The following is a 27,974-nucleotide window of genomic DNA, read 5'->3' on the forward strand; positions in this document are numbered from 1 at the left end:
AACAGTAAATGGCTGGAGAAGTCATATTTTAATACTGTTGTCCTTACTTATATCACAGTATACACATGCAATGGATCCTTTATGATACCTTCTGGACACCTTCTTATGTCTTAGGCTCCTCAAAATTGCCCAGAACAGCTGGAAAAGCTTTACATGGTTCTCCTTTCCCTGGCTTTCCCCACACTCTGTGCCTCTTTTGCTTGTGGGCCTTGGAGTGTCTTCAAAGAAAACAAGTTGATGGGCACTGCTATTCCTGAGTGTCCCTGGTCTGAGCTACCTATCAGCCTGGGAAGATTGCCAGGGCATCTGCTGGGAGGCGATTTTGGGGACACCTGAAGGGCTCATATTCTGTGACTGTCTTTGAACTGATCATGTTTAGAGATTGCCCTTACCCTCGAGTGGGTAACACTGAGGGGCAGGGGACAGGTATCCCCCCTCATTCCTGGGTCTCTGCCAGCAGTGGATCATGCCATGATCCTCTGGGGCTTTGCCCACAGACCTCCAGTGCGTGACTGACACTGCTCCTTGGTGGTTACAGTCTTTATGTCCAAAAAAGCTGAGGTAGTAAATCCCAGGGGTCAAACCTCTCCTCCAAAGGCAGGAGGAAGGGGAGAGTGTACCTAACAGCTCCTCATGTTTCCATTTAAATGGGGATAAGTGGCACAACACTGGTTTGGGATTTTTGAGATTGGTGACTTCTTGGGCGGGGACCCATAAAGGCTGTCTGCTCCCAATTTTAGGAGGCTGTTCTGACAGGCCACCCTCACATCTTGCCACCTCTGCTAACCAAGGGAAAGTGTGAATCAGCAGTGGAATGAAAGGAGCCTTCTCAGCAGCCCAAAGGTGGCACTTGCCTTACCTAGTCAAGCTTCGCTGCCTCAATGACATTAATTTGCTCCTGAACTAACACTCCCAGCACTGCAGTTCAACGTGTTTATTAATTCTAGGAACGAGCTTTCATGTGAATTTTATTGTTGCACTGAGACACAACGAGGTGAAGATATGTGGGTTCTATTCCATTTTCCATATCTATGCCATAAAACGTAGCATTTGTGGTGCCTGTATTATTTGTGAGCTTGTATTAGTACTTAGCTTAAGGTCTATTGAAATGTCCTGGAAATACAACAGCCTCATTAAGCTTTGGGGTAGAGTTTTTAATTCTTCTTCTTGTTTTAAGTCAGAGGAGGTTTGAAGCAGCAAGGCTTGCTAAAGAACTAGGATTCCTATGCCATGAAAAGCCTGACTCAGACACATAAAAAAAAAAGGGAGAAATTTCCCAGTGGATGATCACTCTTGACATTAATCAGTTTCTAACTGAGGACTCATGGTCTATTGTTTCCCATCTCAGGGAGTTTTATACATTCCTCAGAAGAAGATGGCACAGGTTATTATGGAGACAGGTGTCTGCACTGAGTGGAATCATATTGGGATGCAGCATAGAAAGTGCCACATTTCAGTAGCAGAGAAATTTCTTTTACCAAAGGGGGATATTACTTGATATTGATAAGAAGGGGAAAGCTCTGCTTTCAAAGAGTGATCGTTAAATATGAATAAATATTGATTTTTCATTATGAATAAATATCTGTAGTTAGACAAGGTAGTCAATATGAGCTGCTACAAAATTAGCCTTATGAGCTAAAGTTTGCTACCACTGGGTTCATAAGGAAGTTTTCATTGCTTCAGCAGAAGAGAGATTAACCTCTGAGAAGAATTGTGCAGGAGTTTTTTCTCACCTTAGCCTGACAGGGAGAAGGATTTTTATAGTGTTTCATTAAAGAGAGTGACCTCTTCCAGGCTCTTAGGCCAAGTCCTCAGAAGACACAGATTTTAAATCCTTCCCTCAATGAACTCAGCCCTAGTTTAGCTGACCCAGTCTAAGGCATTTCCCTGCTTTGCAGAAGTGAAGAGAGCCATACAGAGCCCTTACTCACGAGCTGGTGTTTTGTTCTTAAGTACAGAATTAATCTAAAATTAATTTTCCCCATTTGCCAGTTTCAGCTTCAGCTACAGTTATTTCCATATGCCAGGGCAAAGTTTTAAATCATGGTCTGTATTTTGGGGTTCCTGCAATTCAGATTGGAGCTAAATTTGCTTCACAGACTGCTGTCAGCTGTCTGCTGGGCATTGATAATGGTTCATGTTCATCCAGGGCCTGTGTGAAGTTTCAGACAGTGATTACCCTCAAATGAAACCTGAGGAATCAATTAATCTTTCTCATGACTCTGCTATCCTGCATTACTTAACCTGGATTCAAGGCAGCCTCATGGGGAGGAATGGGGAATGTACGGAAAAAGGAAGGCACAAAACCCTTGCTTACAACTGCACTTCTTCCTCCACCCGAGGCTGCCAAACCTGACCCTGCTGTGTATCCACTGCCCTGGTACCTGTGCTCGGGTCTGGATCCGCAGGGCTCCAGCTCTGGATCCTGCAGCAGACTGCAAATGCAGCAGCAGCTGACAGCAAATCCCTGAGGCAAAGGGCTTCAGTGCATCAAATATTAAAATGGATACTGCAGCACACCCTCCCTGCTTCCCTCCTGCCCGAATTTAACACCTAGGAAACCTCCTTCTCAGCATCTTCACTGCCCCCTTGGGAGCAGCGATGGCAGCAGAGTCACTCACTGCAGAGACTGCAGTGCCCTCTGGTTTGCAGGAACCACGAGGTGTTGCAATGAGGCAAAACCCTGCGAAAGGAGGATTTATGGGTCCAGCTGCGAGCAGTGAGAGAGGGGGAAAAGTATCCCACTGCTGTTGGGCTGCTGTGGAGCAGAAGAATCCAGGGAGGTGCTGCAGAAAACATGAGGGCTCCTGGCAGGTTTGCAACGATCCCTCTGAGGAGGGGAGCGCTCCTTTTTCTCTGGCAGCCACCCAGGCCCAAACTGTAATAAACGCACAAAATGGATTATTTTTCTTTAAAAATAGACCGTGCCCCTCCCACGGGCTCCTTAAATAAATCTCTTGCCCCTGTTCTCTTCAGCTCAAGGTCACCTGGAAGTGCAGCTCTTTCACCAGCACATCAGTATTTCACCCATGAGAGAGGAGAGCAGAGAGCCCGAGGGCTGAGGCCACAGATGTGCATCCTGTCCTCACCCATTGCTCGTAGTATCTGGGCTAAGCCCCAGGAATTTTGGACAACGGTTTGGCTGTCAGTCACAGGGCACCAAGCTTACAGGGGCTGAAGTACAGTTACAGAGCTCTCTTAAGCCATTAACTGATTTAAGTGACATAAATATTCCCCTTTTTCCTCAACAATGGGTGGTTTGTTTTTTTTCATTTGCTTGAAGAAGGGGCTTTTAGTCTACCAGATGGGTCCAGGCTCTCTGTCCTCGAGATGTGCTCTTTAGATGTGTTTTCAAAGCTTGAGAGGGTAACTTCATTTAAATCTGTGCTTTTCAATTTACCCTTGGGTGAAGTGTGAAGGCAGCAGCTGCATTACAAGATCTCTCACACCACATGGATCTTCTGCTCTATGTGTCATTGGGGTTTCGTGAAGGAAGGAATCATCTCCCTTTTTTTAGTCACTTATTGAAAAATAAGTGTCAGCACGGTGAAAGCAGTTCAGTGTGAAATATCTGAACCGGGCAGCGTTGCTTACAGAAAACAAATTCTATATCAGACACAGAATTGTTCTCACATTATTCTTAGGTCAAGAATGAAGACTCACTAGTTCTTCAGGAATTTAAATTACATAAAATATACAAGCAAACAATGATTGCTTTAGATTTAAATTGGATTACATTCAAATGAAGTTCATGCCCCATCCTGCTGTCTTTACTTATAGGAGTAGTATTTATAAATATATAGTAAAGCACGTCAATATTCTTGATTGGAACTAATTTTACTAACAAATGACTTCATTAGCAATTATTGTTCTTGTCTTCAAAACGTTCCCATTTCTAAAAATCCTCAAACATACATTTGCAGGAGGGATAGAAGTGAAGGGAGAAGCTCTCCGAACTAAAACCAGCTGATAAAACAAAGGGATCTTGGCTGATATTGAAAGACGAGAGGACTTCTATCCAAACGTGAAAAGATGGCTCTCTGCTGGTGGGTCTTAGAGGAGAGACACAATTGCTGTTCCCTGAACAGCTCCAGCAAAACCCTTGGGTGCACCACGTGCTTGGGACACTGAGCCTTGAACCCTGACTGCTTGGCCACTTAGAAGTGTAAAAGCACCTTGTGGTGTAGAGTATTTTATAATGCCTGATCCCACAAGCTTCACAGCATTCCAGCTCCCAACTCCCTGTTGGGGACATCTCCAGAAGCCACCTACCAGTGCTGAACACACATTTTGGGAGGACATCTGCTGCCCTCCCTCTTACTCAGACAATTCCTCCGTGTCAGAGGCCGTGCAGGGCCGGGATTGCTCAGTCCTGAGCTGTACAGCCCCAGCTTGGTCTCACCCTGGGCTCTGCCCTGTGGTCCTTGTCATGCCGAGCTTTGTAAGCACTGGTGCCTCTTGCTCCCAGTCTGGGTGAGTCATCCCTGCAATGCTCCAGAGGCAGCGCTGCCGAGGGTCGCTTGTCCTTGAGACAAGCTGTGCTTCCATGCAAAAGACTGAGAAAGCAGACAGCCTCAGCTGAAACCCAGAGATCCTATGGATTTATGCTCAGGTGAATGAAAACAGAGCATGTCTTAAGAAGGTAGAGAGGTTGGAAGGCAAATCCTGTTTTTCTGATATAAACCAAGTACTGTTTCAATGTTTGGAAGAATCACATTGGCTGTCACTATTCATCCATGCAAGGAATAATTTATTCCTTCATTTTGGCATGGCTTTTTATAAAGCCTCTGGTCTTAAAGACCCAAAGTCACCCCATGTAGGTCCCAGCAATGGCAGAAAAAGGTTTAAGGATTTAAATGAAAAAGGAATTGGAGCTTTCACTGCCAAGCAGTGAGGCAAAATCCCTCTGTCCTCAGCTGTGTAGCACATCCTCAGCTCTCCAGCTTCAAATCTGGAGCTGTAGGATATTGACAGCGAGACTGTGGGAATATCCAGGGATGGTTCTAGGAAAATCCTCTATTTGCTGAATTCTGCAACCTGTTTGGGACCAGGCTGTGATTGCACTCAAATGTCAGCAATTCAATTATTTTGCTGAGTTTATTCTTGCTGTTTCTGTTGGTGGTATGTGAATTGCCCTCGTCCCAGCTCACTGCTGTGGTTCATCATCCAGGAGCTGAGGGAGTGGGTTGGTTTTGTTTCAACATATGCCAAAGCCAAAGAAACCTCTTGGCCAACCTTCACATGTGATCCTCAATCTCTGTAGCTCCAGGTATGCTTTTGTGCCTCAGATGGATATGAGGCCATCTGGTTTTCTGCTCTGTTTTGGGGTTTTTTTGCATCCTGTTTTCTCCAGTAAAAATGCTCCTGTGCCACAACACTTGGCCATCAGCAGCAGTTGTACCTGCACACCTCAGGGGTCTGGGCATTAAATGTAAAGGATTTCAGCAGGAACCCCCATGTACCTCTGTTGCAGTTTGCACACCAGCTTCCCAAGAGCCAGACTGCTGTGGCCAAGAAACAGTTAATTGTTGTTTATTTTATTCATGTGATCAAATTTAATCTCTTGTTTTATTGTTCAGCAGAGCTCTGTAAATCTCCCATGTCCCCTCAGGACTCACCCAGCTCCTGTCTTTCCCAAACCTTTCCCCTGCAGATTGTATCAGCCTGGTTCAATACATCTATCTCCCTTAATAAGAAAAAGAACCACAGCAGGGAAAAAGGGAAGGTTTTGCAAAATGTTTTAAGTTCTGTCCTTTCAGGGCCATAATCTGTTAGGAGATTCAACCAATAATGTAACTGTAAGACCCAGGGAAGAGGCAACATTCCCACCAGGAACTGGAAAACTTCCTACTCCCAAACACAAATTGAAAGGAAAAGGTTAGAAAGCAAACCAGACCATCTTGCGTGTCCTTGCAGGCCTTAATTCCTTCACAAACATGTGCAAACTGAATAAAAAGAACTAGCTAAATAAAAATCCCCACGCAGAGAGAAAGATTTTGATCCTCTGTTAAAACAGTTTGAGCGGAAAGGATTTTGCAGCCTCTCTGCTAATCTGCCGATCACGTGGTTGAAAGTGATGCCCTTGAGGCACTATCCAGCCTGGTGTTGAATTGATTGGTCAACAAAAAAAGAAAGGAGGAAAAAAAAGAATAGAAGTTGTGCTCTTGTATTAGGATGGCTAAATCCTCGCCCGCAAGTCTGGGTAATCTTCACTGGAGGAGCGTGCTGGGGCTTTTTTCATCAGCCTGTGAAGGCTGAAATGGACTTCAGAACAAAGAGAGGTTTCAAAATCAGCCTCGTGAGCCTGTTAAAAATAATGAGAAGTTCTCATACCCTGCACCAGCAGAAGCCAGTGTGCATGTGTACCCTTGGCCTCTTGAATCTCTGTTACTGATTCCTGGAAAATGAGTAGCAGCCAGGAATTAGCTGTAGGTGTGAATCAGAAAGCAGCAGTGGCCTTTGAAAACGAGTGAATAAGTTTTGCATATCCATGGGGTGCTATTATGCATTCCTATGGCTAAGACAATTTGTTGCTTAGCCTAGAACCGTCAGATGCTTTCAATATTTGACTTGTACAACTGTATGTGCGTTGTAACTATACATCTTAAACAGTCCTTCCCAATTTATTGGTTTTGATCTAAGTGACAAACAGTGGATATGACACTAGCATCTTCCCATTTCATGTCCCAGTTGTGCCCAGTAAAGGGAGCAGCCAGATCCTCTCCCTTGTCTGAGCAGCATTTGCAGCACTGCAGGGTTTCAGGAATGTGTCTGGGCTGGTCATGGGTCCAGCTTCACTTCAGGGAGATGAGCCATTTAATAGCAGCAGGACTTTTTGTTATTGTGACTCTATAAAAGAGCCCTGAAACAATAAAATTGAGATCTGTAAAAGGTTTAGTGGTTTAAAACTGGGTTCCCTGCCCTTTTTGTTATATAAACTGTGTTTAAAAAAAGATACTCCGCTGTGTCCTTATATTATCCTGCATTTTATGTACTCATATGTCTATCTGTGTATCACCTCTGTATAAACAGAGAATCAGGGTAGTTAAAAACTAAGTAGGCTCCTTTCTTTTTATAACGTGGCCACAGATATTTCTTTTTTTTCTTGAAAGGAAGTAAGCTTTTCAAAGTTCATGAACTTTCTTCAGCTTTTAATCCTGCTTCCACAGTTCAAGTTCCCAGTGGAGACTAGAGCACAAAGCAGAGGAGAGCAGAGCCAGGGGTTGGGCTGGGCTGCCCTGGGTGTGGCAGAAAGTGAGGCCTGAGCCAAGAGCGTGGCTGGTGGTTGGCAAAACACGAAGACATCCCCGGGGGTAACTCTGAGCTCCTTCAGAAAGGTCAACCTTGTTCTTTTTGGTTTTGCTTGTCCATTTTTAAAGCTCCTTTGCCCTAGAGAAAACCCACTGGCGGTAATGGGGAGGTGCAGACAGAATCCTGAACTCCTTTCAGGCACATTTTGGATAGCAGTTCCTCTCAAAGAGTGTGAGATAATTTCTTAAATACCTTTTTTTGCTGTCCCTCATAGATGAAAAGAACTGCCATTCAGTTAAAAATCCAGTTTTACAAATAACACCATCATCCCAGTTTCATAATGCTTATATTTTGTCAGCTGCTGATTTGACTCTGACGACTTAGTTAAAGAAGATTTCTGCTAAAAATATATCAGCCCCATTGCTTGAAACGTGGCCACGCTTTTACCATCAGGCAGAAAGGAAAGGATGAGAATTATAAACATAAAGAATTGCTTTGTTTACCACATACAGTATCAAGAGGGGAAAAGTTGTCTGTTTACATTCCTAATGCCCTCATGATCTCAGTGTAGAGAGTTTTCCTCCCCTATTAAGATGTTTATATGTAGTAATAGCTGCATTAATTTTCTTTCTTTCTTTTCTGTTGAATTTAAGGTCCTTACTGGTGTAATATAGCCCAGGGGCAGGGGTGGGTGGCAGAGAAATCTTGCAAATACAAACCACGCAGAAAGCAATGAAATGTCAGCTGAGTGTGCTGACAGCCCGTAACAAACACCATCAGGGGAACACTTTATTCCTGTCTATTGCTTTGAAATCAAAGCCATGACAACACTGATGCTGATGGGGTTAACTATGTCACTGCCAATCTTTTACACTAAAATACTGAATTATGGTTCTTCCACCACAAAATTATTTTCCATATTTTCCTGTCTATCAAAATCATCAACTGTTCCATGCTAAGCTTGTCAAAGTGCTAGTTAGACCCATGGCTTGTCTCATCTAGTCCTAAAAGCATCAGGACTAGTAAAGACAGGATAGCACCAAGTTTTACCATACAAATGAAGAATTTCACGTCTGTTTTAATGGCAGAGTTACTCGTTGCTCCCTCCAGTTAATTTGAAAAGATCGCTTTCAAATTAAATAAAGTTACCACAAATTTCCCCCCTGACTTCCAGACTTCCACAGAATGCAGCAGAAATTAGCTCTACTTTGTGACAGGCCAATGCAAATGTGCTCCCTTTTTTTACTGTAATACTCGTGGGTTTCCTTTCTATCATCCATTTAGCCTAAAAATACCTTTCTCCAGTTTGTGGGTTTCCTTTTCATCATCCATTTAGCCTAAAAAAAAAATCTTTCTCTAGTTTGTGAGTTTCCTTTTTATCATCCACTTAGCCTTAAAAAAAATAAAAATCTTTCTCCAATTTGTGGGTTTCCTTTTCATCATCCATTTAGCCTACAAATGTCTTTCTTCAGCTGTCAGTCTTCTTTCTTGGATCATTATAGGAAATTTGAGGATGAGCTCTACTGCTTTGCATTTTCTGCCAGTGATTCGATCTGTGTGTGATACAGAGATCTGCAACAGGGTTGGATGTGTGATGGAGGCAGGGGCTGCACCAGGAGCTCTGGGCACTCTTTGTAAGACTGTGCAGAGGGAAGGGTTTCTTTTTACAAACCCAGGAACAGCAAATGCAACAAGTCCTCATGCAGCCTGTTGGGAACGCCCTTTACACTCCCCACAAAAATTTGCCATGCAGTTTCCTCATTCCCTGCTTTCTCCTGAATCCCTCAATAAATGTCTTGCAGTAATTCCATTTTATATTTCCCTGCCATTTATCTAGCCATCTATTAATCTAAGAGAAATAGAGGGGAGCAAGGTAAAGCCCCAGGAAAATTTGGTAGAAAGGCATTTCAGACAGCAAGCACTCCTGTTAGATGGTTACACACTCACATTCACACACCCCCCTTTCACACACTGCCAGCATTTCCCAGCACGTTGCTGCCTGGGAGCTCCACCTGCAAGTCTGACCCCACTAAAAGCAGTGGGGAAACTTCCTCCAAGTGGAAATGGGGCGTGACTTTCACCACTGGCTTCTAAAATTGGCCATTAATCAGATTTAGTGGCTTAGGAGCAGTGTAAAGAAACCTAGGTTGAATATAATGAAGGAAAGGCTGACTGCTCGTCATTGCTGCTGTGATGGTGAGTGAATATTTTGAAGACTTGAACATGTTCAGGAGTGAGTTTTACTGAAAATCATGACACAGTCAGAAATCTCATCCTCCAGCTAAGCAGATGCCTTTAGTTTTTCTCCAAGATTCTGGCCACAGAATGCAAATAGCTTTGTCACAAGTCAAGACATTTTGTTTAATCCTCTCTACTAATACCTGGATTTCTTGTTCTGAGCCACCAAGATCCAGCTATGCCAATGGCAAGCGAGGTTGCAGGATATTTTGGAGCAGGTATCTCCTGGAAGGACAGGGAAGCACTAAGCCCTTTGAGCAAAGCCCACATACTTATTTAAAATTCCTCGTGAAATGCCAGCCACCCTTTTCCAGAGAAGACTAATTCAAATGAAACCCGCACAACCAACAGCTGGTGGGATGATCAGGGTGGCAAACACCCCATCTACCAGGAAAGGACTGATGGAGTCTGATCTTTCATGTCATAAGAAATGCTGAAACCTCAGAGAAAGAGAGAGCAGGGAAGGAGAGAAAGTATTTAAACCACGGGACAACACCAGCACAGGAACAAGCTGCTGTTTTCTGGCTGTGAATTTGTGCTAGAAGTGAAATATTTTCTGGGTACTGACTCAGAACTAGTTGGGAACACAATAATGTTAGGGAATCATAGGATATAGCTTGCTAAATTATAAATGAAGCTGTATGAGGCAGGTAGCTGTAATAACAGGGAATTAGAGCAGCCAGTTCAGTCCAGGTCTCTGATCATTCCTGGTAAGAAGGTTTCTTTCTTCACTCTCCACCACTCTGGCTGGTTGCTCTCCCAGATGAACAGAACAAACATTTTGCCTTCAATGTTTTTCTGTTGCTGTTGGAAAGTAAAAAAAAAAAAAAACAAAAAACAAAACGTGTGGGTACATAGGTGCAAAAACAACTGCAAAGGGGTAACACAGGGAGAGGTTTATTTTCTTTTAGCAGCAAAAGGGACAGAAAGTCAAATTGTTATTACTCTGAGGTGAAATTGTTACAAAATGGCTGCTCTGTGCTTTATTGTTTTTCAGTGCAGGAGCCTGGTAAAACCACAGGCACGTCTTGGAGCCTGGTGGAGAAGCCGTGTGTCTGACAGCTGACAGGACAACAATGATTTGTGTTGGATTGGGACTGGGATGGGGTGGCTCCAGGCGTTTCGTTTATGGCGGATTGTTCTTCTCTGAGATCTCAGCAACAACTTTTCCCACCTGCCATTGCCTCCGGCTACAGTGCCTGGGGGGAATTGTGGGATGTGTTGCTCATAACCTGCCTGTTTGCAGATGGTGGAGGCACAGAGCAGTTGTGCCCACACACCCCTTGTGCTGCAGATACACACAATCCCCTCCTTCACCCACCCGAGATCAGGGGACACCAGGGGCAGAGGTGCCCATGTCTGCAAGAAGTAATTCCTCTGTTGGCACTTCTGTGCTGCCTAATTGCATTCACATTGAGAAATCATTTGATTGAGCTTTTCTGCCATTATAGCAACACGAACCCCTAGGAAGACTGTTTTCCAACTATTTTTTCTGACACATTCAACACATAGTCAGGAGTCATAATTTTGTCTAATTATACTTCAAAATCTTCCTTTTGGCCTCTGACTAGAAAGTTCTTGATCTTAAGTATGGGTTCTGACACAGAGAATGTGACATCATGCTCATTAGCATTTATCTGAAAGTCCCAATTGTCCTGGACCCCAAACCAAGTGTCAGTCCATGCCCTGAAACACCTGAAATTTAAGTAGGACAAAAAAAAGGGCAGGGTAGGAAGGAAAAGAAGGATTTCATCTGTGTTGTGTAGATGGGAGACAGATTCAGCTGTTAAACACGGACAAGCATTCCCATCAGAGGGTATCCAAGACATCTGCATGATGCTGACAGATAGAGCCAGCAGCAGGAAATCAAATATCTCCAGCATTTCCTGAAGCTCCAGAGACCTGTCTGCAGGCAAAGCAGGCGAGCCCTGGGAGTAAAAAAAAGTGCCTGAGGTAATGCAGGAAGACAGTAACAAACTAGGAATTACCTGCTTCTCCTGAATTCAGATTTGCAAGATCTCAGTGCCTGTCTTTTCCAAAGTCACTCCCTGACAGGCTCTCAGCAGTAGGAATTATTCTTTACTGACTATCCAGTAAAAATTCAAAGTGAAGTGGTTATCACTGTGCTCTGTCAGCCTGGGCCATGGAGCTGGGCCTAAAGGTTTGAAGCAACACGCTGTGGGACAACAGCAGGAGAGAGATGAGGTATCTGTGCCATGGATTAAAAATAACATATCCTATGGAAACACAGAGGCAGCTTCTTGGCTTAATCAGTAACACAAACATTACAAGGGGGTTTCTTTGGAAATGAGACCTTTTCTGAAAATCTTGTGAATAAACTACATCCAGGCAATTGGATGTGCTGCAGAAATGATATAAAAAGCAGACTTTCCTCAAGATTTTATTTCAAAGCTATTTAGAATTTAAATCTAAATAACAGTTCGTAGTAATTTTTCATTGTTACATTTTATGCCATATCATAAAATCTTTAAATGAGGTTTTTCATTACAAAATTACCTGATTTCTTCTCCAAGTGCTTTCAGATCAATTAAAATGCAATAAGAGCAAAAGCAGGGCATGTTTAGTTATAGACAGTATCAATTGTGATAAGCCCTGGGTGAAAGAAGATGGAGATGACAGAAGTCAGAGAAGTTAGAGCTTGTGAGGGCCACTGCTCCGAGCCCATGATCCATAAAATTATACTTCCAATCATTTCTCACCAGCTGTTGCCTGTCACACCAACTGTGGACAGCACACATATGCCTTTCCTGGCTTTCTGTTGGGATCTGCCTTCCACCACTCCATCCTCAACACAATTTCAGGGAGAACCTGCTGGTGTCAGCAACACACACAGGTCTTGGTTTCCAAGCACCCTTTTGCAGCGGGGTCTCACCTGCAGTGTAATTTCATTTCCTGCTGGTGTTAGCAGGCAGTTCCTGGGCCACACTGAGCTTTGGGGTTAATGCCAGCACATTTCCTATAATCCAGCCACCAAGAGCCCCTCTAGGGAAGGGTGGTGAAGGTGGTGAAAGACATGGCCAATGTGCTGGTATTGACTGACCCTGACTTTTTTAGGAAAATATGCCAATGCAGTCATCCTCTGGCTACAGATATCCACAGGAAGAATAGATGTGTCCTTTAATAACAGGGAGAGTGCTTAAAAAAAGAACATTTTATTGCTGTGTTGCCTTCACCGCAGTAAACTGCAGCATTTTCATTTTCCTGTATTTATTGCACTGGAGTGTTTATACCACTGAGAAGCAAATATTTGCTTTCAAAGGTCACGCATTGTATCTTTCTTTCTCTGGGGATGGATGTAGGTCTCTCTTAGCCTTCAGTAGAACTCCATACAGATTATATAATGTTCTTGCTATAAGATTCTTCATTGCATCTTAGCACGGCTAAAATAGCAGATGCAGAATGCAAAGTACAATAGGCAATGCCTTTCCATTAGCTGGTCTCTCTTTGTATTTTTTCTTTACCATTTAGTCAGCTGTGCAAGCACTGGTGTAACACATGAGACCACCTCACAGAGAATTTGATGTAAGTCACCCAAGTGCCTGGAGTTAATTGCATTGTGTGGAAGACATTTGTGTAGGCAATTATTGCAACTGGAAACACAAATTGAATGGAGAGATGCAACTTCTGTAGCAACTTATTTTTTTTTAATCAAAGTTTTAGATCTATATTGCTTAACATATTAGATCCCTACTTTGGTTTTCTGATCTGTCATGTCTGCAGGGACCACAGACAAAATAAAATGTAGTTGAAGTTAAAAGTACAGAGTACGTTTCAGAGAGTTTATTCCAGTTATGTTAAATTCCTAAGGCAATTATAGGGTTTTGATACTTAGTTTAGATAAACTTAAATGAGAACAGAATGAAAAATATCATCTAGGATCAAAAATATAAATTCCACATGGAATTTATCACTAAAAGTCCTGAATAGTATTTTAGGCCTGTTTCTGTTCTACTACAACAAGAGTAGGTTATAGTGGGCCCAAGCCAGACTGATACCTTATGCTTTTGAAAGTCTGTCCAGTATCAGTGAGGGCAAATCCATTATGGTTTACCTCTTCTTGGCCATTCCTGAGATGACTCAGTTTTAATGTTTTCTATATATGTAGGTGTTCCTAAGAAACACCATAGAGGGAAAACTGTTAATTTGTACTTTACAGAAATAATTCTCTTCAAAGCATAAATCTTCTCTCTACAGGTTTTTTATTGATAACAGGGTTTGTTGTTGGAAATTAATGGCACTGGAAAGGAGTTTCAGCCTAAATAGGACTTTTCAGGGAAAATCCTATCTGTAATAAGTCCCATTCCACATTATAAATTGCAAAATCTGCAAAAAAGTTTAAACCTATTCCCTGCCATCTACAAAATATATGTAGTTCATCATACTGTGTGCAAATCAGTAACCTTTATTGATTCTTGTGCACGGTTTCCTATTAAATAAAGTTGAATCAGCACAGCTGCAGGGCACTTGTGTTTATGAGTAAAACTTGATGTAAAATGACTTGTCTGGAAGAATTCTTTTTGCTATTTCTCAACCCATTCTAAGTGCTTTACAAATACCAAACAATCTCAATAAACCTGTCAAGTTCGATCACTCGCTGCACAACATCTCTCTGGTTACAAGCCCTGACATTTTTTTTAGCTTGATGCAAAATAAGAGACGTCTGTCACTAAGATGCCAACTGATGGTTCTAACTAACCAAGAAGGGTAACTCTAAAAAAAAACCCCACAAGAGCATGGAGTGACAGGACAAGGAACAACGGCTTCAAACTGACAGAGAGTAGGTTTAGATTAATGTTAGGATGGAATTCTTTACCAGGAGAGGGGTCAGGCACTGGAACAGGTTGCCCAGAGAAGCTGTGGCTGCCCCAACCCTGGAAGTGTTGGATTGGGCTTTGAGCAACCTGGTGTAGTGAAAGGTGTCCCTGCCCATGGCAAGGGGGTTGGAAATAGATGGTCTTTAAGGTCCTGTCCAACCCAAACCATTCTATGATTATATGACAGGTTTTTTCCCACTTTGTTTTTTTTCTGTACCACCCATCACCATCGCTGGCTCATGATCAAAAAAAACTAGGGAAATGATCGAAAGTCAGGCTGGAATCTACATGACAATGGAATTTTCTGTGCAACTTTTATTATCTGCAGTGACTGACCAAGAGCCTGTTATTCTTCATTACTGTCAGTAGAAACACTCATCTCACTTCCACGTCTGTAATCATTCAGCTCACACTGGATATGCTTAGAGACTGAACCAAATTCCCTGTTGTCATCCCACCCTCTCAATGATGCATCACCTCCCACTTTACAGCTCATGAGATGCTACCAGGCAGACAGAGCACAGAACCAGTTTCCTCCCCTCACATCTATTTGTATTTACCAGTTAGATGAGTCTCTAAGTCCTGTCCAAATTGTCCTGGTTTTTGCTAAAGCTTGGTGCTGCTATTCTGCCAGCACAGGTTTGGCAAGGATCCAGGCAGAGGAGAATATTTTAACTAGATGCTCAAAAATTAGGTCCACAGACTTAATCCTGATATTCTGTCACAGAGGCTGCACCAGAAATATTTCAATGCTGGGCTTTGCCTCAATCTGGGAAAAAACCCACAATTTGTGAAGCAGTGACCAGTGCTGGTGCCAGCCTGTGCCAAGTGGGACAGGAGTTTGGAGCATGGTTCTTTACAGAAATAACTTCTTTTTATCCCAGCTGAGCATGCTCCATTTGTGACCAGGAGCAGCATCTTCCTGGAGCTGTGATGTGCCACGAAGGGCACCATGAGTGCAGCGGCAGGGTGGGAATGTTGGGGTGGCCTCAAGACCACCCCCACACTTTCACATGCCTGTCAGGCAGAGACCAGTTCCTGGTTCCTCTTTTCCTCCTAAACATCCGAGGGCACCATTTTCTGTAAAGCTTATTTTGTGAACCTCCTTGAAGTGTCCGACACCAGCCTGAGTATAAGCCATAAAATTAAGCTCTGGCTTTGCATCAGCTGGCGCTGCAGATGAGTTGCTTTAAGCTTGGTCCTTTCTCACCGCTGTGACCATGCAGCTGGCAGAGCCAGGTGGCCTTCTACAGCAGACATTTGGGCTCCTAAACATTGTGTGACCCATCACAGAATGCCAGGCTCCCTCTGACAAGAACGTGGTGATGTGCTCAGTGATGAAAGTAGGATGCTGTGCCAGTAGCTGCAGGGCTGACTCTTCGAGATGGATTTCTTCCTGCTGTAGCTTCAAAGAGGAAAAGCAACCACGAGTGAGGGCACAGCTAATGTGAAAGCATGAAGGTCACATATTCCCTCTTAGATAAGAAAAGCAGCAGATCTGCTGCTGAAGCTTCAGAGGAGATGCAAGGAGCTGTCTGCTTTCCTTACACAATTCTAAGCAAACAGAGTGTGATCCAGAAAATACTGCTGCTACCCAGCTGTACCTGTTCAGCCCATACTCCTGAGGCCCCGATGGAGAGCCTCTCCAATATACAGTAACTTCCATTTAAACACAGTTGTTACCATTAAGATTTTAGAGCTAAAACCTGCCCTGACTTATGTTTTTTCATAAAGGGTGCACATATTGCAAAGACAGGACAGAAAACAGCTCCTGGGGTTTTCCTTTCTTAGAGCAGCTTTGCTGAAAGGGGCTGCTTTAGTCCTCTTTCTGTAACTGAGCCTGATGGCAACTGCTTTATGGCTGGTTATTTGCCATCCCCCACAACTTCCCCAGCTCCTCTGCACCTGGGATTAGGTTTTCCTGCAATGAACATTCAGTGAGCAGTAATTTGCAACATGCCATGCTTGAATCGAGCAAAGAAATAAGCCAGTGTTGTTGTTATAAAGATCTGACAGATGGTAGGAGGACCCACCTTTCTTAATCAAGTCATGCTCAGTAATCAGAGCTAGCTCGAGTTTGTAACAAGAAAGAAACCCTACCCAAAGGAGGACTAATGGGCTGCATCCTGACCTCTGGTTACGATGGGCTCAGTGGTGTTGTTCTGTATCAAGAGGCATAAGAAAGATCAGAATCTCACCCACTTTGCAGAGAAGTTGAAAACACCAGTTAGGTGCTATGGTCACTTCACTTACCCCAAAACGAAGGATCCTCCCAGGCAGACAACTTCTCCTAGTCTAGCTGTAAATATCATTTCATAGCCTGACCTATGAAATGTGGACAAGTGTGGAAATGTGTGGTGGACAAGTCATTAGCCCGTAAAAATCTGAAAAGTTTCATTGTCTTTAATTTCACTGTAAATGTATTAGCTGAGCATCCAGCCCTCTGAGAGATTCATCTGAAACACAGGACATGGGGGGCATAGACTCAGCCTTGACCTCCTTCACATTAAGCCTTTTAATTCTAAAGAAGAACGAATGGGTTTCAGGACTGTTTCTGGCAGCAAATAACATCTCCTGAGCCTCCAGCTTTGATATTAATAACATTTGAAAGGTTAAGAAAAAAGGAAGGATTCTCCTCAAAGAACATGACGAGGGTACATCCTTGTTCTTCAAGAATGATTAATAACACAGGAATAAAGCAGCACCTTGAGCAACCCCATGTGCTCTCCACTATGCAGGAATTACCACCCAGGACAAGAGAGTTTGGGTGAGGGCACTCCTGTAATTAAACCACTTTTGTGGGACTGACATTTCAGCACGACTCAGCGAGCCAGGGAGCCTAACCACACGGTTTCTTCTCCTTTGTGTCTTCCAGGCTCGCAAGCAGCTGAGCACAAATCCCTGATCTGCGGCGGCCACAAACACACCCACAGCTAAGATGGCGGAGGACGCGGATATGCGCAATGAGTTGGAAGAAATGCAGCGGCGTGCGGACCAGCTCGCCGATGAGGTGAGACCAGCAGCTAAACTGGGAGCTTGGGGCTGGGGCTGGTGTGAAAGACACATCCAGGAATAGGAGCGCAGCCGGCAAAAGGATTTCTAGGGCTGATTCTGCTTTTCCGTCAGCTTTACACTGAAAGCAGAATTGCAAATGAGATGAGCTGGGGTGAAATTTAATGTTGTGTTTAGTCAAGATTAAGGCATTTATTGATCGTGAGTTTGGTTTAGGAATTAGACTGTGCATCAATTTGACTGGCCTCAGAGCAAAAAGCAGCAATTTAGTATTTTCTGAGGATTCCTTCGATTTGTCAAACCTATTAAATGTTAGAAGTCACCAATTAAGTCCCTGAAAAGTCGTAGCTGAAAACCACAAACTATTTTTAAAGCAGAACACCAGCTGTTCCAAGCAGCACCGCCGCAGTGTGTGAGCAAGGGGACCACAAGCCCTGGAGACTGCAGCTGCCTTAGGATGCAGTGGGAATTGCTGCATTAGTGAGTCCTAATGGAGAGCTGGAGATGGAGAAATCACCAGTGCCCTGCTGATGGCCTGATTTGGGGGGGAAGGCAAAGAGTGTAGGAAAAACATGGTGTCAGCATGAGCCTGCACATTAGTGTTGGAAAGCATAACTTGCCAAATCTAAGCACATTTTCCTCTGTTTCATTGCAGTCCCTGGAGAGCACCCGTCGAATGCTGCAGCTTGTCGAAGAGGTAAGGACTTGCATTTTATTTGCACTTCTGTTGTGAAACAAAAGTGATGGAGAGTCTAATGCTGGAAGTGCTTTTTTAATAACTCACATTGCTAAGGCATGTCCATGGCTTTATGTGCCACTCTGTCCCTCCTCATCCCTACCCCTAACTAGGGCCATTCAAGACACTGTGCCCTGGTTGCCAAGTGTCCATGGCAAGCCAGCAGCCAAGGCATTGGTTTGGTTTGCCCATACCTGAGTATCCATTGAGACAGGATACTGGAGATAAAGCAAAGGCACAGCCTCTGAAGGTGATCTGGAGTCAGGGACAAGTGGCTGAGGTGCTGCAGAGCTCCAGGAGCCTCGTGCTGGCAGCTATCCCTTGTCCTTGCCCTAACACTGTGAGTGGGGAAGGTGAGAAAGGCCCTCAGGGCACTTGCCCTGTTGTCTCTAAATACTTCCCTCTCCATAAACACTCTGAGCTATTTTTATAGAACACCAGCCACAGTATTTAAATGCCACTTCTTTATGTATCTCTGAAATATTTATCAGGATTTCAAGGCTCATGAGATGTCCTAGATTGACTGCTTTGGAACAGGGAGTTCTCTGATTTTCCGTGGTGCTAAGGAAGGGGATCCCAGCTCAGTCCTCACAGCTACTACAGCTTCTACCTGCCTGGAGGGGTCACTCCCAGAAGGGAAAAAACAATTCAGTCAGGCTGTATTTTACCCTCTTCACAACAAAGGGGTTTAAAAGTTGGAAAATCTCAAACTCAGTTTAGCTTCAAGTGTTCAGCCATCAGGTGGTGGAAAACTTTGCTGCTGCCTGACAGGGCATATTATTTTCAGACGCCATGTGAACCCTGGTGCTGGAGCTGGTGACATTTTTAATCAGGGTCATCAGCACTGACAGTTCCAGTACTCCTGACAAGCAGAGGAGTCTCCAGAGGAGACAAGGGGAAGAAAATTACATCAGGTCCCACATTCAGGAACAAGCACAATCCCAGCCGTAGGCTGAGTGGCCTTGGAATCAATCATGACTGTGAAGATCAGTGGAGTCCAGTGGAGACAAAATTAAATTTCCATGTACAGACAGACAGATGGGTCACTGAGCATAGTCAGCATCACTTCTCCTCCACAAACACTTCAGATCTGGGCCCCTTGCAGCCGAAACATGCTCTTGTCTCATGAGCAATCTGTCCCTTTTATCTGCACAATTCCCTGGACACACCATTTCTAACCATCACTTTGTGTCAACTCTGTGCTGGATGCAGCTCCTATTGAAACCAATTTGATGACATGGAAGATGGTCTCATATGGGCACCCCCCCCAACACCATGCAGGAGAGCCTGCTGCCCCAAAACGCCTGTGATCTAAATAGACAAGGCAGATGATGAGTGGGAAGAAGCAGAGGTACAGGAAAGGGAAGTGACTTGCTCAGGGCCAAGCCATCAGTAAATATCACCCTGTCTCTCCTGAGCCGTGTTTGTGTGACCTGTGCACTGCTTGAGTCTCCCTAACATATTGAACCAGCATATTGTGAATGCCACTGGGATTTCAGCATTAAATCATGGCAAATGGCAAAGTGGGAGGAGAACTGGGACTGCTGAATTTGCCATTGAATTTATGGAGGGCTGTAGAGCTTCTTGGAAGAGCTCAGCATCTCTCTGGACCTGGCGTTTATTCAGATGCTACAATATCTCCCTGTCCAAAAAGAGAAGTTGCTAAAACCAGCACTGAGCAGTCAAGGGAGTTCTTCTAAAATGAGTTGCATATTATTTTCACTAATGTGACTATCAAAGACCTTTAATATCCTTCTGTGGTCTAAACAGCTGGTTGGTTATTCTGATCCCATCTCCTAGGTACTTTTAAAAGAATGAAGCATTTAGGGAGTGAGAGATTTGATACTGAAAAGACAAATGATGAGAGTCTTTGAAATCGAACTCGCACGGCTATGATTTAATAGACCCCAGAAATCCAATTATACTCCCTTACTTAGCAGAACCTGTCTAGTGGGTAGAGATAGAAAATATTCTTTCTCAGTGACACAGTGCTTTTTACTTTATTCTCTTGATACAGCAAATATGTTATTCCTTTCTTAGGAAAAGGACGCCCCCATGTCTATGCATTATTGCTATATACATATGTATGGATTCCTCTCGTGGTTGGCTCCACTCTGTTAGATATCAGGAAAATACAGAATTAACAGACTGACTTGACTCCTTCCTGAGTCAGAACAGTGTTGTCCACCCAGGGAAGCCCTGCAGCAGTAGAAGGTGTGCTTCATGATGAACTGTAGGTCACTGTCTAGGGGGACATGGCCCAAAGGATCATGCCTTCCTTGCCCAGGATGACCAGTCTGAGTTTGCAGACAAAGCCCTGATGTTCCCAGGGAACATCAGCAAGGAAAACCAAATATGGAACTGCTGCTTGGTTTTATAACCCAGCTTTGCAAGAAGCTGATTTTTCCAGTCCTGGCACAACAGAGGAAGCAAGAAGTGGTGAGTGGCTGTTACAAAAGCAGCCACAGCTTTGCCCCAAGGCAGCTCCGTACTGGAATGGCAGATTCCAAACCCCAGTTTGCTCTGTGGTGCCCAGTGTACCCAGGCAGCATGGCTAATCTACACTGACCAGTGCTCGTTTGAGCCACTCAGTGCTATAAATACCTGTATTTTATGATGATGCTGTGCAATGTTTGGGCCAAAACAAAAAATAAAAATGAACTGAGGAAGAACAAGTCAGAGTAAATATGCAGTTGGTAGCTGACCTCCTTTTTTTCTTGGTCAAGCCTTTTACCTCTGAGGCCACGTTATGCAATGCAGAATATCACATGCCAGGGGAAAAGCCATGAGTTTAATATCAACAAGATCAGCACTGCTGAAAGCCCAAAAGAAAGCATTTAGGAACATGTCCAGGCAAAAGGGCTGTTTTGTACATTTAAATTCAGAGAGGACTATGTTCTCTGCTCATATGCTCCAAGGTTAGAGTGAAGCTTACAAAGAATCCAAACTGAAATGTTAAGCTATGAAAGTTTGATAAGCTCATGATGCTGCCCTACACAGGACACTGAACACACAAGATGCCATTTTACTAGCTGTGGGTTTCCCCTGACATTATTATCACAGTCCAGTGTTCCCTAGTCTGAAAAATAAAAGTATCACATTAATTTAGAGTTTGGCCCAAATCTTGCCACAGCTAATTTGAAAAATCCATTTGCCATCATAAGAACCATCAGAACTATTGCATTATTGGATCAGTTCTACTCAGAAAAGTGTTTTAACCAGTGTAATTCCACAGAAATACATGCCTGGCACAAGGGAATGTGATCCAGAATTCTGGTCTCAGTTCTTCCAGCGCAGGGTTAGACCCCTCTGTAAAGCAGCGGCAGCACTGGAGTCAGGGTGGTTGCATTACACAAAAACCAGGCACATGGGATTCAAGGTGGGGTCACAGATTCACTGGGGCTGAGGATCTGAATTAACAGGCAGAGCAGTCACGTGGCTCTTTAATCAGGCACAGAGAGACATCGGAGCATTAACAGGGTGACAGGGAACTCAGAGAAGGAGCCGAGCAAATGCATTACTACAGATGACTAAAAAATGTTTCTTTGGCCACATTTTTTGTCTTTTGGGTGTTGACAGTTCTCTTCAGTGCCTGTGGGAACTGCTAGCAATGTCAGCCTGTCCTGGAACATAATTGTCTCTATTAATTTATTCAAAGCAAACTCTATAATCCATATTGATTAAAGCAAAATTCTTCATCGAAGTGGAAGTTCATGTGTTCTTCACAGAACTGAGAGTGCATATCTGGTTTTCAGGGTATCTCCTGAAATGCAGAGAAAGAGATTTCTAGAATTTGGATTCTCTATCCAATACATCATTCCCTTACACTGTTAGGAAAGTCACCCCTCAGGCTAAACCAAAATTTGAGTAGCTGCCTTTTGTAGTAGGTATGGATAGGACAGAACACACTGTGTTCCTGGAGGGACTGATGAGCCCTTTGAGAAGTCATTCCAATTCTCTCCCTACTTTTATTCCCACCTTGGGAAATTAAGTTATGTAACAGCAATAACAAGAAATGAAATAGCAATGCATTTCCCCTCCAAAGTGCTGGGCAAGTTTCAGTGAATGTTTTGTTGCTGACTTGCTCTGAGTGAAACACTCACAAAAAAACCCCCAAAAGTTTGAAGAAGCTATTACAGAAGATCGAGGATAATGTACATTAAAGCCTCCAGAAGGGTTCTCAGTTATGCTGTTAAACTGGTTTCACTGAAGCACTGATAGACGTAAGTATCTAAGAATTGAATTAAGCCCAGAGGTTTAAAATCATATATTCTGGCTTTCTGATCATAAGCTTAGCCAGTGGCCCAATGGAAAACCTGGGCATGTGCTTCATATAAAGGATACTCAAACCAGCACTGCTGGTTGGTTTGCTTTTATCTAAACACTAGAGCTTAGTGCTGGTGAAAGGTTCAAGGACACCAACTTTCATAAACTTTATAGGGGAAAAAACTCTGTTTCCCCTAATATTCCCCCAAGTTGAAAGTGATGGCCTCCTGCTCCAAGGGGTCGTCTGATGTGTAAAATTCTTATATATATTATATATTTGACTGTCTGCAGTAAACCTGCACTATGGGTAAACAGAGGAACTCCAGAGCTGCCAGTTTAATGCCTCAACATAAGAGATGCCGTGCCATTTTCTTCTAAAGGAAAAGAGTGTGAGGTGTTTCCTGTGCCGTGGCAAAATCCAACAGACCAAATTCTCCTCTCAATTTCAATGAGAAGACAAGGAAAGTCAGAAGTAATCCTGGAGAGAGAAGGCTGTTACAGATTTGAGAGCTGGATGAAAACAGAATGTGCTCCATGAACTCTGTAGGGTCCTGTGAAAGATGCATTTTTCTTCTCCCTGGCCAGACCCAGTTGAAGAATCCCATTTTTTGAGAATCCCTATTTTGCTGCAAACTAAACAGAGGATTGCCTGGGCAAGGACTGGAGGGTCTTAGGAAATTCCTGAATTTTTACAGGAAGAAAGAAAGGCTCTAATCCCTGGGAACATGTCCCATTAGCACACGTTTTCATAAAAAGATGGACCTCATTAGTTCTAACCATGCATGGCTCCCCACATAAGATATTAATGATGTTGGTGAGCACTGGATGTGGGTGAGAATCCTTCCTGAGCCCTGGGGATCAGACAAATCAAAGCATAGTCAGTGGGCCCATGGTGATGGGAGCCTGCTGTCGAGGTTTTAGGATCAGTGGTTGTCAAACAGGTTCTTCTCGGCTGGCACTTTGCAGACACAGCTTTTGTCACCTCCTGTTACATTCTCCAAGCACCCAGTTCTAGTGCATCTGCTGACACCTGGTCCCACCGAGACCAAGAGGATTTTCTGTGATACTTCGAGTGCAGAAACCTTTAACTGAAGAGGTTTTTTAGTTCCCAGAGATGCCTCAGTCTGTTGTCACTGAAGGTCAGGTACTGAGTGATTTTCTCCTGCTCAGACATATGGATGATGAACACATTTTTAGAGCAGTTCTGTCTTACAGACAGGTTTAGTTTTGAGCTATCCAAAGGATCAGTTACAATAAAAATACTGAATTTTTCTAAAAGTCTAGATCTGTTTTAAATGCACAAATGTGATTATATTTTAAAATTTGCTTTACACATTTAATTTTTTTGTGGAAAAGCTGAAAATTAGTCCTTAATACAAACTTGGAACAGCAGGAGATTGTCACTTGATGTCTGAATCATCTCCCATCTTTGCCAGTCATCATCTCTTTATTAGCTTCAATATGCTTTTGATTAGACCACAGATGCAGACAAGTATATTCACTGCATACCCTTTAATATTTTCACATTAGTATTAATGTTGTGGCACTGATGATCAGGTAAATAAAAGGAAATTTCACCTGTTTCACTCCCTGTAAGGATTTGATATGAAATACAAACCATAAGGTCTAATTGCTGAGTTCATCTCTCAGCACACGTCTTATTCAGGTCAGTGGACATCTTAGCTGCATAAAGGGAGTTTACTCAGATGTTAAATACAGCAGGAAACTAAGATAAGAGGGTTAAGGAGCAGCAAATATTTCTCAGCCTGACTGTGTTTGATTCTCTGAAAGCCATCAACTATCACAGCACCAACTGCAGGTTTCTGAGTCCAATATTTAGAAGAGTCCCATGTCAGACTCAGTAAAATATGTTTACTGAAACACAAGATGACTCAGGACCCAAGCAGCCTTCTTATATTTGCATGATGTATGTTTGTTAAAATACAATAAGAAATAAATAGATCAATATTAACTCTTTTAAGGTAAGACCTCCCTGAACACTCAGAGCATAGAAAGAGTCCAATAAAAAGCCATTGCACATCCAGTGCTTAGCAGACCTGTCCCACAGCAAATGTAAGATAATTAAAAGTGGTTTCTCTATTCTAAATAGGCAAGTCTAAGATAACCCTCAGACCCTAAGTTTCTACAGGCTTCAAAAATAAAAGCTGGCTGGGATTGAAGTAAATGCAGTATGAGCTTGGAGGGAGAGAGAGCAGCAGTGGGTACCTGGGAGGTGGCTGACCTGAGGGCAGCAGGGTGCAGCAGACCATGGGGAGAGGCAGGAGGCCTTTTCTCTCCATCTGGCACCTCACACAGGGATTTTTTCAAAGAGGGAGCAAGCCAGCCTGCACACATCTGAGGGTTTTGCCAGTTTCTACAGTGACATAGACATTAAAGACAAGAATGGGAGTGCAGAGAGAGGCAGACAAGAGGCATCTCTCATCCCTCTTGAGCCGAGCAGGATCCTCTTGAAGCCCAGCAGAGAAGCACCAGCTGCACCAGGCAAACAGCCCTCGAGCGTGCCAGAGTCAGGCTTGTGGCTGAGCCAGCGTGGGCTGTGTCCTGCCTGGGAGCACCCTGGGAGCACAGAATGGGCAGCTGAGGGCCAGAGACACTTCCCTGCTCCCAGGAAAAGAGATGGGCGATGACAGAGAGCAGGGCAGCTGGGAGGAAGGATAGTATGAAGTCCTTCATTTGCCTCAAGGAGTGGGTGGCTTGAAAAGCACAGGGACCATCAGGACTTTAGGTTTCTATTCCTCGTGTTCCCCTGCAACTGTGAGCATCTCCCCTGCCCCCTGCAAAATGGACACCACCACCTTTATCTGTTCCACAGGAGCGGGGATAGCTTTATGTTCATGGAAGCAGGCAAATTACTGCTGCTCATGTCCAGGTAGCTCCACTCCACAGAGGACTTACTTCATCTGCTCGTGACATGCAACAGGCAGATGACCGTTCAGGCCATTAATTATTCACAGATGTTATCACTGCTCCAAGCAGAATGGAGCTGGTTTCCCCCTGGTAATTAAAAAGAAGCTAATCTGATCTGTGATACAGCTCCGTATCACAGCACCCAGAAACCCAAGACACCCGATCACAGCCCAGAGTGAGGATAGCAAATGCAAAAATTGTACTTGTGAAAGGTGCCCTGCTGCTGGTTTAGGCAAGTGGGAGCTCTGAGTGGCTCAGCTTTGCTCAAACCCTGTATCCAGCAACAGCAGTGATAAGATTCCCACTAAGCTGTGGGAGCAGAGGCAGTTTCAGTGTGTAGGTGTTTTAAAAATCCTACCTTCGAGCTCAATTCAAAGTCCATTAATGCTAAAGGTGTCTGTTGACTGAATTAAAACTTGGCTCAAACCCATATCTATTAGATCACTGAGCCAAAAAATATGGCTTAATCCTATTAAATATTAGCCTACTTTAAAATGGATTTCCTAAGTAGGTAAGCTTTCTGACTTCTGACAGCAGCAAGGGCTGTGTACAAACCGCTGTGCCTCCTTCCCAAACATGCTTGTGTCATATCTGTTTTCCCTGGGAATTTCTTTTGTGGGATTAACACACACCTGCACTACTAACAGCCTCATCCTCCCTTCTTCTGCTTCAGTGAACTTGGAGATGAACCATCTCTTTTTAGAAATTACTGTTGCATAAATTGATTATTTTAATTGCAAGGTCCGTGATTCTGTGCTTTCTGCAGAAGTTCAGTATCCTGGTGAATCCAGAAGGATTGATGGTACAATTGAGACTACCTGGTTCCTTATACAGTGTCCAGGCACATAAAGTCTTTGGACTGTGCCACCAGCCCCTGATGAGCTTGTCATTCCTTTCCCTGTTTTTCTTTTGTCTTCCTGTGTCCCGTACCAAGGGCTGAGTGTTCCCTCACTGATCTCTCTTTCTCTCTCTCTTTCTTCTCCCCTCTCTCTCCTTCCCTTGCTACCACTATTGGGATGTAGAGTAAAGATGCTGGTATCAGGACTTTGGTTATGTTGGATGAGCAAGGAGGTAAGTTCAGATTGCTTCAGTAAGGAAGTATAACCCTTCTCAAAGTTCTGTACTAACTGTGTGCAACCCTGGAAACGAGGGACACAAAATACGTGTGGTTGTGCATGAGAACCCAAAAAACCTCTTTGCCTTTAGCATCGTTGCCTGACAGAGATCCAACAACTGCCTAAGAGTCTGTACTTCTTTTGATCTGTCTCCCATTAATGTCAAAGACAGCTGCAGGCTGAACTCATCCAAATCACCACTTTATTTCAGCAAGCTTTGGGTCAAGATCCAGCTACATGATGAGAAGATTTGCCTCCATGAATGTAAAATCCAGCATTATTTATGCAGGTGCTACGGAATTGTCCCCCTAGTTTAAGTCACAACTGAAAGGCATGCAATAAATGCATGCCAAGAAGAGGTAACACAGGTTTACTTTGTGTAAAATTCAGTTGCTTTTTGTATAGACATGGCAGTGAGGATGGCAGAGTTTTAACATTAAAAGCTAGGGCACGATCAGCTCATTACAACTGACCATATAGGAGGATTCAGACTGAGATGACTCCCTGTCTGTGGATGACAATGACAAAGCCAGAGCCTGATATATTCAATACATTCCAGGAAATTACATTTTGGCCCTTCACAATATGACAAAGCAGTAGGTACCTTCTCTCCTCCCCTCAATAAAACTAATAACCCAGTAGTGCAGACCCACAGCAAAAGGGTGTCTCCAATAAATCAACAGAGTATAAATTCCTGCTACCCTCTATCAAACCAGCCCCCCAAAGGCCATTCTTATTATTTACTATATGTCATGACATCAAACTGTATTAGGAAATGTTTCTTCCCCCCACCACTCTCCCCTAGGGAAAAGAATTTAACCCAGCCAAATTTTGTCACATCAATTTGCCTTGACAAGAAAAATATTAGAGGGAATATTTTGTTGTCTTCGAAAAATAATGGCAGTAAAAGAACCATCACTGAATACAGAAAACCAGAAATTACCTATGTTGAAACAGATATGGCACCTGTCTAAATAATGTGTTTTGTTTCAGAAGTGAATTATACAGTTGTAATAAATCACAAATATTGTCAAAGGAAGTGTAAATATCCAGATGTGTCGTGCAATATAATTTCACAGGCAGAGCAGCAGAAACTTTAGTGGTTCCTGGGGAAACTTGTTTCTGTTCTTTAACTGCTATTTTTTCCACAGATTGCTAGGGAGGATTATTTTGATTTTAACCTCAAATTTTTGTTTTGTTATTTTGGAATTCTACTATTGCTAAACCCCTGTGTGCCAAACTTGTCTGATGATTTATTCCATAGTCATGATAGGAAGGACAATCTGGATGAGCCAAAGAGCTGAGACTGGACCCACTCACCTCTTTGGGAGTCCAGGGAACTCAGTGTTAAACCCTTATTGACAGTGAAACCTGAAATGTATATTGTACAGTCAGAGATGCACTGAGTCAATACCTACAGGAAAGAATCAGACAGTTTCAAAGCCTCTTTAAATTGGTTATGGTCATGCCTTAAGTGGTTCAGTAAATTTAGCTTATGACTATATACAGTGTGGGTTTCTAAAGGAAAACAGCCAAATAATGCTACAAACCCTGAGAATATTGTAACCACTCTCCTATGCTAAATGTCTAATT

At 43.5% G+C, this 27,974-nt stretch overlaps 1 protein-coding gene across 2 annotated transcripts in view; it reads left to right on the forward strand.

Annotated features, from left to right (window-relative positions):
* SNAP25 (synaptosome associated protein 25) overlaps positions 1-27,974 on the forward strand; it is a 59,775-nt gene that overhangs the window by 14,655 nt on the left and 17,146 nt on the right. For both annotated transcript variants that reach the window (XM_027653878.1, XM_027653877.1), the window contains exons 2-4: positions 17,200-17,334; positions 17,992-18,033; positions 26,289-26,337. In XM_027653878.1, coding sequence (XP_027509679.1) covers positions 17,263-17,334; positions 17,992-18,033; positions 26,289-26,337 — 163 coding nt within the window. In that variant the 5' untranslated portion in view covers positions 17,200-17,262. The remainder of the gene's footprint in view (positions 1-17,199; positions 17,335-17,991; positions 18,034-26,288; positions 26,338-27,974) is intronic.

This window comes from Corapipo altera, unplaced genomic scaffold (genome assembly GCF_003945725.1).
Source record: "Corapipo altera isolate COAL_440 unplaced genomic scaffold, ASM394572v1 70, whole genome shotgun sequence".
NCBI classification, from domain to species: Eukaryota; Metazoa; Chordata; class Aves; order Passeriformes; family Pipridae; genus Corapipo; species Corapipo altera.